Source organism: Aureobasidium subglaciale, assembly GCF_000721755.1.
Source record: "Aureobasidium subglaciale EXF-2481 unplaced genomic scaffold scaffold_2, whole genome shotgun sequence".
Taxonomy (NCBI): Eukaryota; Fungi; Ascomycota; class Dothideomycetes; order Dothideales; family Saccotheciaceae; genus Aureobasidium; species Aureobasidium subglaciale.
Genome location: NW_013566993.1, coordinates 1,272,439 through 1,288,948, shown reverse-complemented (window position 1 = coordinate 1,288,948; position 16,510 = coordinate 1,272,439). Strand labels below are relative to the sequence as shown.

General features: G+C 50.3%; 10 protein-coding genes across 10 annotated transcripts; 3 read left to right on the top strand and 7 right to left on the bottom strand.

Annotated features, from left to right (window-relative positions):
* Positions 1-530: 530 nt before the first annotated feature.
* On the bottom strand, positions 531-2,091 carry AUEXF2481DRAFT_36517 (uncharacterized protein). The gene is made up of 2 exons (XM_013492055.1): positions 1,385-2,091; positions 531-1,328 (listed from the first exon to the last, which is right to left on the bottom strand). The coding sequence occupies exons 1-2, from the start codon at positions 1,705-1,707 to the stop codon at positions 956-958; spliced, it is 696 nt and encodes a 231-aa protein (XP_013347509.1). The 5' UTR covers positions 1,708-2,091; the 3' UTR covers positions 531-955.
* Positions 2,092-2,356: 265 nt separating this feature from the next.
* Positions 2,357-3,887, bottom strand: AUEXF2481DRAFT_36516 (uncharacterized protein). Its single transcript, XM_013492054.1, has 3 exons — positions 3,593-3,887; positions 2,978-3,542; positions 2,357-2,924 (listed from the first exon to the last, which is right to left on the bottom strand). Exons 1-3 carry the CDS (start codon positions 3,693-3,695, stop codon positions 2,513-2,515), a joined length of 1,080 nt encoding a protein of 359 aa, XP_013347508.1. The 5' UTR covers positions 3,696-3,887; the 3' UTR covers positions 2,357-2,512.
* Positions 3,888-4,633: 746 nt separating this feature from the next.
* Positions 4,634-5,264, bottom strand: AUEXF2481DRAFT_2011 (uncharacterized protein; the record flags this gene model as incomplete). The annotated part of the gene is made up of 3 exons (XM_013491803.1): positions 4,634-4,697; positions 4,748-5,106; positions 5,166-5,264. 3 exons carry the CDS (start codon positions 5,262-5,264, stop codon positions 4,634-4,636), a joined length of 522 nt encoding a protein of 173 aa, XP_013347257.1.
* Positions 5,265-5,523: 259 nt separating this feature from the next.
* AUEXF2481DRAFT_2010 (uncharacterized protein) lies at positions 5,524-6,143 on the top strand (the record flags this gene model as incomplete). Its single annotated transcript, XM_013491802.1, has 2 exons — positions 5,524-5,973; positions 6,027-6,143. The coding sequence occupies 2 exons, from the start codon at positions 5,524-5,526 to the stop codon at positions 6,141-6,143; spliced, it is 567 nt and encodes a 188-aa protein (XP_013347256.1).
* A 208-nt stretch (positions 6,144-6,351) lies between these two features.
* AUEXF2481DRAFT_62072 (uncharacterized protein) lies at positions 6,352-7,757 on the bottom strand (the record flags this gene model as incomplete). The annotated part of the gene is made up of 4 exons (XM_013492107.1): positions 6,352-6,564; positions 6,619-6,823; positions 6,879-7,039; positions 7,107-7,757. 4 exons carry the CDS (start codon positions 7,755-7,757, stop codon positions 6,352-6,354), a joined length of 1,230 nt encoding a protein of 409 aa, XP_013347561.1.
* A 598-nt stretch (positions 7,758-8,355) lies between these two features.
* Positions 8,356-11,221, top strand: AUEXF2481DRAFT_2008 (uncharacterized protein; the record flags this gene model as incomplete). Its single annotated transcript, XM_013491801.1, has 2 exons — positions 8,356-10,321; positions 10,377-11,221. 2 exons carry the CDS (start codon positions 8,356-8,358, stop codon positions 11,219-11,221), a joined length of 2,811 nt encoding a protein of 936 aa, XP_013347255.1.
* A 340-nt stretch (positions 11,222-11,561) lies between these two features.
* On the bottom strand, positions 11,562-12,084 carry AUEXF2481DRAFT_2007 (uncharacterized protein; the record flags this gene model as incomplete). The annotated part of the gene is made up of 3 exons (XM_013491800.1): positions 11,562-11,695; positions 11,754-11,967; positions 12,049-12,084. 3 exons carry the CDS (start codon positions 12,082-12,084, stop codon positions 11,562-11,564), a joined length of 384 nt encoding a protein of 127 aa, XP_013347254.1.
* A 374-nt stretch (positions 12,085-12,458) lies between these two features.
* Positions 12,459-13,358, top strand: AUEXF2481DRAFT_62441 (uncharacterized protein; the record flags this gene model as incomplete). Its single annotated transcript, XM_013492137.1, has 2 exons — positions 12,459-12,632; positions 12,696-13,358. The coding sequence occupies 2 exons, from the start codon at positions 12,459-12,461 to the stop codon at positions 13,356-13,358; spliced, it is 837 nt and encodes a 278-aa protein (XP_013347591.1).
* A 429-nt stretch (positions 13,359-13,787) lies between these two features.
* AUEXF2481DRAFT_77043 (uncharacterized protein) lies at positions 13,788-14,620 on the bottom strand (the record flags this gene model as incomplete). The annotated part of the gene is made up of 2 exons (XM_013492158.1): positions 13,788-13,939; positions 14,032-14,620. 2 exons carry the CDS (start codon positions 14,618-14,620, stop codon positions 13,788-13,790), a joined length of 741 nt encoding a protein of 246 aa, XP_013347612.1.
* Positions 14,621-15,209: 589 nt separating this feature from the next.
* On the bottom strand, positions 15,210-16,414 carry AUEXF2481DRAFT_2004 (uncharacterized protein; the record flags this gene model as incomplete). The annotated part of the gene is made up of 3 exons (XM_013491799.1): positions 15,210-15,250; positions 15,303-15,443; positions 15,496-16,414. The coding sequence occupies 3 exons, from the start codon at positions 16,412-16,414 to the stop codon at positions 15,210-15,212; spliced, it is 1,101 nt and encodes a 366-aa protein (XP_013347253.1).
* Between the last annotated feature and the right edge of the window lie 96 nt (positions 16,415-16,510).

Below are 16,510 nucleotides of genomic sequence, written 5' to 3'. Positions count from 1 at the left end.
GCAAGGTCAAAGGTCGTATGTGGCCACAAGTTCAAGACACACGTGCACAAGACAAGCAAATCTAAGGTTTATGCAAGAATCCCAGGTGCTGAGAAGGGCATAGTAAAGCCCTACAAATGACTCAGCATGGCCTAATCCTCGACTAAGAACATGGTCGGATACGATCATGCAGGTCGGGAGCACGGCTGAAACAAAAGATGAGCCTGGTATGAAGCATCATCATGGACAACTATCGTGATCAGGATGTCGATGAGGCTGATTTCTGACACTACAGCAGGCCCTGATCCTGAAGCTAACGATGGTCAAGCTTGAACATTTCTGACTGACCTAGAGCACTGGATCAATGATCACAGTTCTGTGGTGTTGACCTTAGACTCCTACCAAGGTCACTGACCACACTTGCAGATTGCATTTCCTGTGCCTACGCCCTCTTAGAATACTTTATCAATGCTACCAAGAGGCTAGAGCCAAGAGACCGCCGCATCAATTGCGGAACTTCGACCATGGCTGAGAAGGATGTCTGCTGCGTCTGACAGAGCTGCTGCGTGAGGTTTGACTCCAAATCCACTGACTGGCTTGCCTTGTCAAACTTTATGGCGGCTGATCAGCAATAGTCTACAGCTTTTGTAAACCGCAATGGCCAGACGTGGCACGGCAGCGATAGGTCAACTGTCATATAGAAGCGCTAGGTAGCTCTATTACAGCAAAAGTATATCCTTGAACTTCTCTGTTGTGTTAAAGAGGTGTAATCACCTTTTGTATAAGTCTAAATGCATGTCTATATCTATAGTGGCCAGCCCAGCTAAGCCAAAATTCTATCCTCTATATTCCCAAGATTCCCACCGAAGAAAAAAACGCCAAGTATGATAATGATGCCTTTATCCAGACATGTCAGTCCAAGAGTAGAGAGAGAAGAACATACAATCGTCATAGCCACACGTCTCAAAAGTCTCCTTCAAATGCTATAAGGAGACTTCGGGTTCGCATCCAACAATGGCTTCAATGTCGTCTCAGCCTTCTCAAAAGCCTTTTGGTATGCAGGTCTCTCTCCAATCTCTTTTAGATATCTCAAGATATTCGGGTATTCGGTTAGATCAATGGGGACGAAAGCTCTTTGTGTGGTGAGAGGGAAGATGATCATAATGTCCGCGGCAGTGAGCTCATCGCCAACGAGGAATTTGGATTCGCCGAGACGCTTGTTGATTAGGGAGAGGTAGTGGGAGAGGCGTGAGTTGGCGATTTTGAGACCGGGGTGATCGGAGGGGAGGGAGGAGGCGAGGAGGAGCATTTGGCAGACTGGTTGGAAGGAGCCGTGGGTAAAGTGCCACCTGCAACTATGTCAGAACATCACCATCCAATCATCACACCGTTGTCATTCACTTACCAAAACAGCCATTCCTTCCAGTTCGCATCCCAAGGTTTATTCAACAAACGTCCTTGACCATGTTTCCTGCAAATCCACTCTACACATGCTTGCGACTCTGCAAGGCGAATGTGCTCGGGGTTTGGCGTGTAAGTGTCGACATCCTCGATTACTGGTGCTGTTCTGAGGGGGCTGAGCTCTTTGTAGGCGTCGGGAGCCAGCATTGTCGCTTGATCGCGGTCATGGCAGACGAGCTTGTAGTCGATGCCGAGTTCTTCACACAGCCAGACGATGGATTCAGATTGACTGACGCGCAGATGGTGAACGACAAGAGTAGAAGACATTGTTATAGTCGAAGCAAGAAAAAGGCAGTGTGGTAAGTCGGTATAGAAAGAGCAGAAAGGATAGTGGATACTCTCTAGCAGGGCGGTAACAGGGTTATATACGGAGGATAGCTTCGTTACGGACTTACGGGTGATGGGATCAAAGCTCTCTTTCTCAAACCCTAAAAACCGCGATGAAATGGTGACTTGACTCGATCCTCGTGTCAGCCTGTCATGTGGTTGAGCAGGTCGATGCTTTTACCCTGACCATGCAATCACCAACACTCTTCGGACATGGACTTCCTGCCGACAAGAACATTAGTAGAATCAATCGAAACGGCGACCACCGCTCCGCATGGCCAGTCTCTCATTTGACAAGGACGTGTTGAGCTCGGTGTTTGGATGTGATGATCATTCCCAGATGAAACATACAAAAAACAAGGGCCGAAACGAAGGATGAAAACGTCATTGACGGAGCTGTGCACCGACCCAACAACGCACGTGTCGTGAATCCCACTTGTCCGTCTCCACTTCCAACTCGGGAGTGTCAACATCCGGTCTATATCATGGACTGATTTTGGAAAGATTCTGTAAATGTTGAGTAAGCTCTCCAATTCGCAGTTGTACATTTAGTCTCCGCGAAGAACTGTTTACAAAGCTGTTTCTAAGCATCGAAAGACATGTACATCAAGGCGTACGGCCGTTTTTGCATGCTCTAAATAATCATAATGTCGTGAATCCTAACCCCCTTTCCCCTCTTTCAATGCAGATCAAACCCCACAAAGCGCCATTGTTGTGTTGAAACACCAAGTGCTCAAGACGGTCTCTACGGCATTTCCGGGTCAGGGTTCGCAATCATCTCTCTGGCTTCTCTTGCACCGGCAACAGCAAGCTCATCGGCTGCAACGTTGCCTTCATTGGAAGCATGTCCTTTGACCCACACGAATTCGACCTTGTTGACGCTGCGGATTTCTTGGGTCATGTTCTTTCGTTGGTCGATGAGGTTGAGGATTTTCTCGATCAGATCTTTGTTCTCTACTGGCTTCTTCGAGGCATTGAGCCAGCCATTGGCGCGCCATTTGACGTACCACTCGGTCACACACTTGATCGAGTAGTTGCTGTCTGTGTATATGGTGACGGGGCGGTTACGAGGTGTTATCTCGAGTGCTCGTTGGATTGCAGTCAGCTCGGCACGTTGATTTGTTTGGCGAGTGCCCGAGAGTGGCTCAGACACATTGCTGTGGGCTAAGTCAGTGTTGAGCAAGAGCGAAGGCAGAGAGGTAGATCATACCGCTTGTCCTTGGGACCAAAGTAGACGCCGACTCCTGCAACAGCTCCATGGGCTCCATTACCAAGTGAACTTCCATCTGTGTAGATGACGACGGGTTTGTTGTCTTGCAGATTTACAGCCTGCCACTTGGTTGTGTGCTCTTTGTAATCAACCTTGCCAGTCAGAGGATTCAACTGGATCCGCGGATCGAAACCGTCTTCAGCACCTTCAGGCAAAGGGCCTTCTCCAGCGCTGTGCTCAACCAGGTCTTCCAATTCTTCTGTCTCCCTCTTTTGCTTTTTGGCTGGAGGGCTTGTTTGTGACGGTTCTTCTGACGCTCTCTTTGCTGGATGTCCATTCTTGGAAAAGTTCTCTGCCTCCTCATGAGTCTTGAAAGATTTGTAGACGGCACCTTTGAAGTCTGTGATTGTGTTTTGTGCCTCTGTCCAGGTGTTGTAGACGCCCGGCTTGTGACCCCTGTGTACTCCATAGTACTTGGTGGGTTTACTTGAGCCTGACGAGGATTTTGTCGTTTCTGAGCCATCTAGCCATGCTTTGGCCTCGCCGAGTTGTGGGAATGACTTGACTGCGTCATGGTTAGTCGTGTTCGCCTCGTGATGATCGGTATGCACTCACAAGCTGCACCCTTGTATCCTCGGACTTGCGCAAGACATTCATCCCAGCTGTGATAGATACCAGGTTTGCGTCCTGCCTTTACGACGTAGAATTTGGCGGGCATGGCGCGACTAAATATGTCGAATAAGGATCTGAAAGATAAATATCTTGCTTGGATAGCTTGTCGCGCGTTTGCTACGCGCAATGTGGCGACTGTGTTGACTGCAAGTGTTCGGTGAATCTTGGGATACGTGTCTGAGGTTCTGCTTATTGATTGATATGTCCGCGGTGCTGTTGTTGGCAATTGATAGTCGTGTCGCTTGCGGTGTTGATGCATTTCCGAACGCGGAATTGATTGATGCATGCAGCTCCTCACCGCCTTTGCGTCATGGTGCCTTTTGCGAATGGGATCACCCTGATCGGGTATGACAAGTGATATTACTTCGATCTGGATGGAGCTAATATAATTTAGAGCTTAGGAAACAGTCGTTCTAATATACATCTACATATGACTGCTACTTCAGTAACGTTTGGAGTTCTAATTGGTATCGGTGGAAACTTGAAGGTGAATCATATATTGTTTGACAAGATCAATGGGCGGATGGCGCAGATTCTCACTGATAAGTGCAGACGATGCCACAATTCTCGAATGTGAATATGTTTCATACGCGTCGTTTAGCAGACCTTGTGCCACAGTCCTTTGTAATCCTGTGCTTGCAGGCGCATGGGACGAGAGCACAGAAAGTCTGGTGTCAGAACGCCACTGCAATTTTGAGGCATCGGCTTCATGTTTGATGACCATACACTTCAATACTTTCGCAAACCATACTCAGACCAGGCTAGACTGATCGCAAATGGAGCTCTGAGACATTACGCAAGCGAAGAAAGCTGCAAGCTCGCCAGGCTACTTGGAAAACCGCATATATACTCTCAGACATGACCGATAGTCACTTGTGTGAGGCTTCACCAAAATCAATGCACAGAAGTGACGGATGAAGCGGATATTGATACCAGACAATGTCTCATGAGCACTGATCGAGCTATCCGAATACACACAGCCTACTACAGCTGCAAGTTGTAGGTGTAGTCATCTTCCATGTTCTGCGATACCCAAAGCACGACGGAGCTAGTCGTATGGTCAGTTCCAGTTCCCAGCAAGAAAGACAATGATCATACCTGAGAGAGACCAGAGTGTTGGCGATGACGTTTGCGACACCGAACCATAGAGTAGGGAAAGTGTACGAGGGAACAATGTACTTCAGAACCATGACGGTGACACCACCAGCAAGACCACCAGCCATGGCAGCAAAACCCATGAACAAGACGACGCGAGCCTTCCATGCGATACCATCACCACTGTAGCTGAAGTTATCGGCAGAGAGGCGGGTCTTGTCGATCGAGTTGACAATGAGCATGCCGAGGGCGCTGAAGATGGTGGGGATCCAGTCGATGAATGTCATGTGTACGTCGGAGCCATTGAGGGCGGATTTGGAGTAGACGGCGGCATCGATAAAGACGAATAGAGCGATGGCGAACTGTGCGAAGCGTGTTAGCTATGGTCCCTAACAGCAGAGTAGAGGTAGGTAGTTTGTACCAGGGCACCGGCAAAGTAGACGCCAGCGCTACGAGTGGTGGCACTGTTCATCCATTGCGGCTTGCGAAAGGGAAGACGGAACACACGTTCGCTAGACATGGCGACAGGTAGATATCGAGGGCGATGTGTAGAGGTATAGCAGTCGAGATAACGCGAAAGGCGGAGGCCTCACAGTCGCCGAGTGACGCCGTCGCAAGCAGCTAACCGCGCGGAGGTCGGTGCTTGAGCCGGCCTCCGCTCTGCCCGCTGACCGCCCGCCCCCAGTTATCTTGGCAATCTTTTGTTCTGCCAGAAGTCGACATGGAAATTCTCGACTCGTAACGAGCTTTCTCGGCGAACTCGACTCATCACACATACAATGGCACCTACGAAATCAGCAAAGGGAGGTCCTTCCAAGGGTCCAAACAAGGGCGGTAAGTCTGGAGCAAAGTCAGCATCAAAGACTGGCGGCGATCGTGTCAGACCCAAGAAGCCCACAGGTGTCAAGCCCAAGACAGTCGAGCAAAAGACAAAGTCGACTTCCCACGGTCCTCAAAGAAAAAAGAAGCGCGTCTACACCGACAAGGAGCTCAACATCCCCACCCTCAATGGTATCCGTCCTGCTGGAATCCAGAAGCCCAATGGTGTCAAGAAGGGCAAGACTTTCGTCGACGACAAGGAGTCCTTGATGACCATCCTCGCCATGGTACAGGCTGAGAAGGAGGGAAACATTGAGAGCAAGATGATCCGCGCTCGTCAGATGGAGGAGATTCGTGAGGCTAGAAAGGCCGAGGCTGAAAAGAGAGAGGCTGGTCGCAAGGAGAAGCTCGTAAGTTTCTTGGATACCGCAGATGCTAGACCGCAATGCTGACAGTTCATCAGGAGGGAGTCAAGGATGATCTTCGCAGGAAGAAGAACAAGAAGGGCGGCAAGGACGCCGACATGGAGGCCGAGCCTGCTGCTGAAAAGCCCAAGAAGAAGAGAGTCTCGTTCGGTTGATCTTGATCTTGCATCTGCCTGCATTTTGTCCATTTCCGCGCACGATACCCACGTCTATGCATCTATCTCTACATTTTACTCTGGAAGGTACATCTTTCTACGCATCGGCTCAAAGGCGAATGGACTCTTGAACCCGGTGTTGGATGTCGCTGTCTTGGTCATCTCTGACAGGGCGCCAGTTGGTCCATCCTTGCGACCGGTCTCATACTCACGTGCCATCTTCTGGAGGAAATTCACTGCCTATCATGGGATCAGCATTCTGTTCACCGACGCCGCAAACACAAAAACATACCGGCTTGGAGAACCATCTTGTTCCGCCTACTTCAAACCAACTCAAGTGACCACCGGTCGATGTCGAGCACATGACCACGTACGGATTCTGCTCGATCTCCTCGTAAGGAACTGCCTCATCCACAGCGATCTGAAATCGATCTGTCAACATTGGACCAGCAAGCTCAAGGATACTACAACTTACAGGGTCGTCTTCGGCATGGATAGCAAAGGTTGGAATGCGGATGGCAGTAACTGAATCTGCTGAAGATGCATCGCGGTAGTATGCGTATGCTGTCGGGTATCCCCAGGTCGCGCACTGGATCTCTCTGTCAAACTCGTGTAGATATGTACACTTTGCAACCCTCTCCGGGTCAATATTACCCATTGTCACCACCTGCTCTGCGTGTCTGTGAAACCCTTTAGTCTTGCCAGTTCGTTTTGATAGGTCTAAGAAGGACTGACTGTGCGAAAAGCTTCTTCATGCTAGACCCCATTGTCTTTGAGTAGACATTCAGACCAAGCCAGGTACGTTGCAAAGCACGACAGGCGACTTCGAGTTTCCAGGGGTTAGAACAAAGCACAGCAGCTTGCAGCTCACATGCATCACCTTCCTCGCCCAAATACTGTGACACATGAAAAGACATTAGAGATGAAACCTTTAGCATTTGGACATTGACCAAATCTACGTACATTTGTGAGAATGTTGGCACCCAAAGAATAACCAATAGCATACAGAGGACGATTGGGGTACATTTTTCTGCACCACTTGACCGTCTGTCGCAAATCCCAAGTAGCTCTCGCATTGTACAAGATGCCCGTAGTAATCTTGCTCATAGCGCAGCCACGGCTGTTTACGACAATGGCCTCCCAGTCGCCTTGCTCACTCTGATCCACTAATGGCTCCAACACATGTCTGAGATATATCTCGTGGGAACCACCACTGAGTCCGTGTAGTGTGATCAACATGGGCTTCGTGTCATCACTGCCAATGTTTGCAAACTCGTCTTCGGTGAAGTAAGTTGTACGTGGAGGCAGAGTGGGATCTTCTTCTGGTGCCTGCTTGTGGGCCACAAAGTCAACAGAGAAAGTGCCGGCAAACCGAGAGTCGTCGGACTCGAAGATGTGACGCTTGTAGATGATGGGAGGTCCGGCGGCCTTTACTGCAGTCCAGGCAGTATGCAAATGACCATTGAATAGCAGAGGGTTCAATTTACAAGGAGGTGTGACTGCTTTGCAGATGTCGGAGAGCGCTGTCTTTCCAGACTTGGAGGCCAGAGTGATAGTCTCCTTCGAGTGGTGAAAAGAAACCCGGGCATGGCCGAGCAGCCATGAAAGATCCATGTTTGACTATGTTAGAATCACGATTCCTGGAGAATCGCGAGAATGTCAATTGGGTCTTAGACTATAGGTCCTTATTAATGACTGGCAACGAGCGTAGGTAGGACGAGCAAGAAACAGTTCTGAGTCTATGGGACGTTGAATATATTTATACGCAGTTTACGGTACGATAGAACGCTCACGGACCGTCGTCATGCCGCGACGGAGGTCCATACGGGCCCGGCGCCCCCGATCAATCTCGGCTACTCCATCTACATTCAGAAATTCTCGCGAAGCATGTGAATTCACGATCAAACATATAGGGCTGTTTGATGCTTTCGAGACTCAGAAAATAGAATCAGAAAAAGTTGCACAAGTCCTCCCCGTCCGCATTGACGACCCTTTGAGATTGCTGCCTCGGTTGCCAAGACTAAATTTCTCACCACGCGTACTCTTTCTCGGATAGCGCGTTTCTTAATTGATTTCCTGACAGCCTTCATGTGATTGTTCGAGACCGGAGAGCTATAGTTGAGAAAGGGCGGGTATGGATAATACAAATAATAACAATAGTGGATTCGATGCCCGGCGAGGATATGGAGTGCTTCCACAGCAACAACAGGTCATGTACGGCTATCAACAATCGCCTGCAGGAAATGGCTATCAACCGCATCCTATGAATATGATGCTGCAATCTTCTGGACCCGGACAAGGATACAGCATGCAGTCTCAATATCCTATGAATGGGCAACCAGGACGGCCACAAACGCATGCTTATGTGCCGTCTCACGGAGCGTCAGTCATGGGACAAGTCATGCAACAACCACAATATGCCATGCCTCATGCACAGTATCAACCGCAGCCACTTTCATATCAAAGTCATCAGCAAAACCCCCAATCAATGTCTCAGATTCTGGTTAATCAACAACATCAACCCCGACAGCGTCCATCGCAACAATACATGCAACCGCAGCCTGTACAAGCATATCAAATGGACGGTGCTCCGGGATATTCCCCTCCCAGAATGCGTCCGCCGCAAACACATCAAGGCCAGAATGTACCGTCAAGTCAGCAACGACCACGCCAACCATCAAATTCTGACTATGCTCCGGTTGAGAATGCTCCGCAAGTGCGATCGATGTCCAACGCTCCTTCCAGACAGCAACACCAATCGCAGCAACAATCTCGGGAACAACACGCTAGCTCATCTTCACAGTCTCATCCCCTGCCTATGCCATCACCAACGCCGGCGCAAGGCATGACACCTCGCCAGCCTCAACCTCAGCCTCAGGCTAGAGCAACTCCTCAGGCACATAAGCACGCCATGTCTCCACCACAACCACGACCCAGGCAGCCATCTAGTTCTCAATCTCAAATAGTATCGCAACCGCGTCCGGCCTCTCAAATGCGTACTCCGCAAGTGGTGATAGAGCCGAGACGGCCCTCATCACAGAATCCCGCTACCCCGGTGCCGTCGAGGACGCCAGTATTGTCGACACCTATACCTTCAAAGACACCTGTACCCAACCTTAAGGAGTCGGCTATAGACTTGCAGCCCGTACTTCTAGGTTTGGCTGATCAGTACATCAGCAGAGCCCATGGCATGTCTTCATATCTAGCGCGGAATCCCCAAGAAGCCGACGTCGATCAATACTACAGCCTTATATCCGCTGGTCTTGGATGCTTGGAGTCGGTGTTGAAGAACTGGAAGTTCTCTGAACCCAAGATTGAAGCGCGATTGCAACTGCGATACGCAAACCTGCTACTCGAAGAGACGGAGAATGACGGAGAGCTGCAAGATTTGCTCACCAGGGGTATTGCATTGTGCGAGCGAAACCGCCTTGTCGATTTGAAATACAGCATGAAGCATGTACAGGCTCGATCACTGTTTCGCACCCACCCTCGGTCAGCTTTCAAGATGATGGATCAGATGATTGAACTTACCGAGACATATGCTCATTATCCCTGGATGTATGTCTATCGATTCCTGAAGGTCTCTTTCTCGTTGCAGATGTCCCGGCCGGACTTGAACGCGGCTCTGCAGCAGCTACGTCGGATCTCTCAGCTGGCGGAGAAGCAAAGACAACATCCTATACTCGCCACATGTTCAGCTCTAGAGGCGTTGGTTCACCTGAGAAGTGATCAGGCAGATTCGGCGGATAACTTCCAGAGATCGCTTGCGGCAGCTCGTACTCACCAACTTAACCGTGATGTCGCTGATATTTCTCAGATCGCTGCCCTGCTAGACTGCCTGGATCTGTGTAGTGATCTCATGAACGGAAAGCCTGAGCAACTCATGGAGAAGATGAACGTTATGCAGAAAGCCTTGGATGGCGGCAAGAGGAAGACCGCTCATGACGGATCCTTCTACGTACCGACTACAGAGAACGCACCCGAGGACGTGTCACTCGACACATGCGGCATCATGGAGAGGACGACCGAAGGAAAGCGTGCGATTGTGTTTCAGTGGCTGCGCAGGAGTGAAGTGTTTGCACTCGGTTACATCTTCAGCAGTCTGGCCAGCGTTAGTAAGAACATCGTCGACCACAAGGCTGAAAAGTATGTGATTGAGGGCGGCAAACTCACGCAAAGTAAGCATGGACCACATCTCGCTCACCTATGCATACGCTGACCCAGTTTCCACAGACGACTACAACCCAGAGAATGAGCGTAAGGTGCAGTCACTTCAGTGCACATCGGCGCAACTGGACCGACGCATGTTCTATCATAAAGTGTGTCTCCAGTTGCTCGCGTCATTCAGGTGTGAAAGAGCCGACTGGAAAGGAGCACAGGAAGTTCTGGAACAATTGACAGAAGGTTTGAAGCCAGAGAGTGTCGACGACCAGGACTTTGTGCAGGTGTCATCACTCTATATGACAGGCCTCGTGAAACAAGCGACCGGAGATCTGGAAGGTGCTTTACAGTGCTACAAGAGCCCTGCACTAGCGCTACAAGCTGGACAGAAGACAAGCACTAATCAAGATCTACGGATTCTGTCAACACTCAATATGATCCTGATCCTCAGGCCACGAAGGGAACTACGGGAACAAGTCAACCATCTCATGGATATCGTGGAACCGCTATGCTTGAAGCATGCAAACGAAAACTACAAGGTCGCCCTATACATTGTCAGAGCATCGTCGACCAGCGCGTTGCCCATTCTCAAGATGAAGAACTATCTGTCCATGTCAGCCAGTATTGCAAAGAAGCAGCAGAACATACAGATGCTCTGCATGGCAATCAACCTCATGACAACCAATTTCTTCGAGAATATCATGGGAGAAAAGGCGGAAATGTCGGCAGGAGCAGGCAAGAAGCTGGCAGACAGGACGCAGTCGCCACTGTGGCAAGCCGTGTCCAGTCAGATGCTGTCCAATACATACAGCTTTGGCGGCAAGAGGGCAGAGGCTGTTGAAGCTGGGGCAGAGGCACAGAAATGGATGCAGGTGCTGCCCGAGAGTGTACAAGACAAGTTCGAGGTGAAGAGGTGAGACGGCCCGGCTTGAGACGTGCGATGCACAGGTGAAATGAGAATACGACCAAGAGACGGTCTTGCTTGTCAGGGAGTAACAGAGCATTCATAGCGCGGCGTGCTGGCTGAGCGAGGAAACCGACATGGAAGCATTGCTAAGAGGGGAAAGGGAATCTCGCTTCCTGTATCTCAAGATGAACATATTTCAACATTCAACGACAGCTCCAAGAGGTTGGGCATGGTAATGAACGTAGCAATAAGGGAGAAATGATACATGATATTTCAAGATACATGGCTCACGAGTGAGCAGTCGAGGTGGAGGGTATAAAGGACTAGAGATAGGTGACGATGCCTCGCGACTAGAACTCCTCATCTTCACGGAAGGAGAGCGAGAAGCTGATGATGGTCGAGTAGATGAGGAGACCACCAGCTATCGACATGGCGGCAGCAGCGATGTTGATCTGACCAGTGTGGGCAAGGACCACGGGGAGGGCTAGAGAGTTGTGTCAGAACTTGTATATGCCATCCTCTTCTGAAGCAGCATGACATACCAACACCCATGACGACCAAGAAACCGGTAATGAAGCGACCGAGCTCGACGACGGCATTGCTGCCTCCATCCATAAAGTCATCCGAGGATTGGGCGCGTGAGCAGATCCAGTTGGGCAGGGGAGCGATAACGTAAGTCGCGACGACGAGGAGAGGGAGGTAGTTGTGCCATAATGCCGACGAGAGAATGACGAGCAGGAAGCCTATGGCCAGCACCTGTAAGAGGGAGAGTTGTTAGCTCGTATGCATCAAGGTGATGGTAGGATTGGGGAGGGAAGGGGAAATGGCGGGGCGTACAAAGGATAGAGCGATGATTGTTTTGAGACCTGCCATGTTGGGTTTGTCAGAGGCCAGTCGTGGAGTGTGCTCGTGGTCGGTCCTCGGTGTTGATCACTATCGTCGTCGTTGTCGGCGCATGACGGTGCTGGACTTGGTTGCGGAGAGTCGGATCGGCAGGCGCGCGTCGGTATTGCCAAGCAAAAGTCTGGGGAGCTTTGGCCGCCATCTCTCATTCCATCATCAGTGAGTGAGTGAACAAGAACATTGAACACTGACAGATTACACACTCCCATCTGTCGTTTGTATTGCATTTTCCATCTCTCGCTCTCGCCCTTTTTTGTACACTCAGCTCCGCCAACCTTCATAACCTCCACATCACATCGCAGCCATGTTCCGCAACAACTACGACAACGACTCCGTCACCTTGTATGTTGCCTACCCTGGACCCGCCATCTATTAAACAAGCACTAAACTCTCTCTTCTACTTCAGCTCGCCGCAAGGTCGCATCTTCCAGGTTGAATATGCCCAAGAAGCCGTCAAGCAAGGTTCCGTCGTCGTCGGCATCGTCAGCAAGACACACGCCGTCCTCGCCGCAGTAAAGGTATGAGCATCTCATCTGCGCATACCACCTATCCGCACACCAGACTAACCTGCTTTTGCTCAGAGAAACGCCGAAGAACTCTCATCCTACCAAAAGAAGATCATCCCCATCGACTCGCACTACGGCCTCGCCCTCGCCGGCCTCGCCTCCGACGCCCGTGTCCTCAGCAACTTTATGAAATCCCAATCCCTCTCCTCGCGTCTGACCTACGGCCGCCCCATCCTGCTCTCCGAAATCACCTCTCGCGTCGCCGACCGCGCTCAGACAAACACCCAGCAATACGGCCGTCGCCCCTACGGTGTTGGACTTCTCGTTGCGGGTGTCGACGCAAAGGGACCTCATCTCTTTGAATTCCAGCCTTCGGGTATCACTCAGGAGATGGTGGCGTGTGGTATTGGCGCTAGAAGTCAGATGGCGAGGACTTATCTCGAGCGCAACATTGATGAGTTTGAGGGTAGCAGTAGGGAGGAGTTGATCAAGCATGCGCTGCGTGCCTTGAATGAGAGCTTGCCTCAGGATAAGGAGCTTACTGTTGACAACACTTCGCTCGGTGTCAGTGGTTTGGAGGAGAACTTCACCCTGTATGAGGGTCAGCAGGTTGCTCAGTGGTTGGACACGACGTTTGAGAACAAGGGTGATGACGATGAGGCCGCTGCTCCTGCCGCTGCCGCTGATGCACCAGCACAACAGGAGGGTGCAGGCGAGTCTATGGAGGTTGACTCATGATCTGCGATCGTAAAAGTCCGAGACATGAGAGAAATGCATGAAGAAGAGCATGAAGCTGAAGCATAAGCTATCACAAGACACCATAACGTCCTGACATGATGTACTAAACAAACAAATTACCACTTTTACACCACTCTCCTGGTACGCTCTCATGATTGTAAACCTGGCGATGACAGGAATTAAAGACGTCAACGTTATACAGGCCGGACTTAGGAGTGTATGACGTTCGGTCTCGTACCCGTGTCAAGTCCACAGCATAAGACTCTGTACCTTGCTCAAAAAGTTGTATACGAGGATCTTATAGGAGTGTCTATAACAGCCACATCGATCTCATCAACCCCCAATACCTCGAATGACCTTTTTTCTTCCCTTCAAACGAAACGTCCTTCTTATCAGCAAAAAATGACAAAAAGCTGCAATCAAAGTCTTCTACTTCTTCGCATCACTCTTCCCAGCCATCCAACCAGCAAGATCAAAGTTTTGAATCTGCTGTGCCGTGTTTTGTGTCTGGGCTCCTCCGATTCCAGCAATAGGACCTTGTTTTTGCATTTCTGCGAATTCGGCCTTTGTTTCTTCGTCCACTGCAACTTTCATATTAGCATTTTTTTCGTCCCCCCTTGTATCTAACAAAAGCAAAAAGGACAGGGGAAGAAAGAAGGAAAAGCAAACTTACTATTCTCCATCAAATAAGGCATTCCAAACACCAATCCCATACTCAACACTCCCATCAAAATCATTGGATTTTTGAAAAAGCTGAGAAGATCAAAGCCTTGTCTCTGCTCGTAAAAACCTCTTTTCCCCTGTGATGAAACAGAAACTCTGACGATTTCCTCCACAGAAGACAAAGGAGCAGAAGACGACGCAATCTTCGCTCCCAAAGTACTCCATTTATTGCCAGGATGTGTAAGATACACCACCACTGTATCTGGCTTCTCAACCACCGCAGCCTCTCCATCACCAGGTTGGGCGATTGGAAGAGCGGAAACAGCGTCCACAACATCTACACGCAGAGAAGGGAATACATGGTCTCTGGAGTAAATGTCGAGGAGATATTCCCCGGTGCTGAGGGTGGGGAAGAGGAATGTATTGTCGATGCGGAGGGGCACGCGGGAGTGGTGGCCAGAAGGTCCGTAGAGGGTTGCGTGGGTGGAGGCAGGGAGGTCGGAGGGGTCGAGGAGGGCGGAGGAGGGGCTGATGCTGAGGTGGAGGGATGTTGCTGCTGCTGTGGAGCTGAGCAGGGCGAGACTGGGGAGGAGTTTCATTGTTTTTGGCGTTGTGGCCTCGCGGTGAGGAGGTAGAGTGTGGTGGTGTCTTGTGAGGTTTGGACGTGGTTGCCTGGCTTGAGAGTGGTAGGTTTGTGGGTTTGGTATGATGCTTGCTGCTTTCGGGTTCACACATGTGTTGGAGAGAGTCTGGAGTTGCGGGATGGTGTAAGGGGTCCAAGCGTCTTTGAGCTCCGGACAAGCAGCTGGGCTTTGGAACAGCTCTCTTCGACAAAATCTCCCCTCGTTCCCGCAGACTTTCACTTTGTCACGCACGACGACACGCACATTAATAAAACAATGAGGTGCCATGTCGATCGGTCATGCAAAACGGTATCACGTTGAGCTGTGCCCGGGAACAAAATACAATGCCTCCTAACGGAGTCGAACCGGTGACCTCGGCATTACTAGTGCCGCGCTCTACCAACTGAGCTAAAGAGGCTGATTGTGCTCGATCAAATTTTACATAGTACATATCCTCAGCTAACAGCCACCGTCATGCTGATCGAAACGCCCAGACACCTGTGCCGAAGCAAGCACGCTCCTTGTTCAACGCCAACAAGTATCAATCCATCATCGTGTCGAGAGATCAGAAGATTGCCGTACCGTTGACATGTGTGCTTACACCACCTAGAACTACGTGTCAGTACACTGTATAAGGTAGACATGTATAGAACCTCACCTTGGACATTCGCAGGAGCGGCAGTAAAGAAGAAAGTCCATCTGTTCTTCTCTCGGCATGTTTGAGATAGTTTCTCAAGATCCAACATCTCGCCCAGTGGCATACCCCAAAGCGCAAGGATATATTCGTGAAGGTGGTATTCTGTCCGAGCGTTAGCTTTGTGCTCGACATCTCATGTCAGGGCCGTATCTACCCTCATGTGTTGGCCAGGCTTCAAAAGCAGGAGCGTCTCCGGCCACAGCTGAGAAGTAGGAATCGTGAAGCCAGTCCAGTATACGTTCCTCCTGGCTCAATCCTGCGAATCTCTGTCCATCATCTTTGCCCAACGCATGTGGTCTTACAGCCAGTTCATTTCTCTCGGCAGGTGATTTGCTGTGATATGCTTCAACCCAACCAGTACGCACAAACAAGATATCTCCAATCTTGATGTCACCACCTTGAGCAGCTGGACGAATATCGATGCCTTGATCAGCAGCGCAGTGCTTGAGTTCCTCGAAAGAGATGGGATAGTATTCGTAAGGATCATAGTTGATGCCTTTCTTGTGGGCGTAGCCGCGATAGTCCAGAAGAATGCCGCGTCCAGCAATACCATGCACAGCCCAATGGTGAATCGAACACTTGTGATTTGCACTTGGTCCGACGATATCCGAGCCTTTGGTGTTGTTGTAGAATGTACCGGAAGGAATATGTGCGAAATGGCGGAACCCATCGAACTGAGTGCCCGACTGTGTGTTGAGGTGATAGACATCATCATAAGCAACATCTTCAGCAAGGACCTTGATCTCATGCTTGAAGACCTCACGATTGAAGGCCGGGATCTCAGGCGTATTGAGAGGAAGATTGACGGGCACAATTTCTCCACTCTTGATCTCCTTTCCAGCGGCAGCAACTCGAGTTGGAGTCAAGAGGTTGAGGCGACCGATATTGTCATTCTCACCCCAGACCCAAGCAGCTCCTTCAGGTGCACCAGGAATATCAGGCAACTCCTTACGGGTAGGGAATATGGTTGAGTCAGGGTCAAATGGCATGGAGAGACTTGCAGTCTTGTTCATGGTCAGAAAGTCCTTGATCTGAGTCAAGCGAGTGCTTGTTGTGCTTTTAGGTGCGGCCATGATGATAGATTCAGGTAGCGAAAAGTGATAGCAGGACCCACCTTGTGCGAGCAGAGGTGACCTACTTTATGCTACGAAGAATTGCGGCAGAGAGCT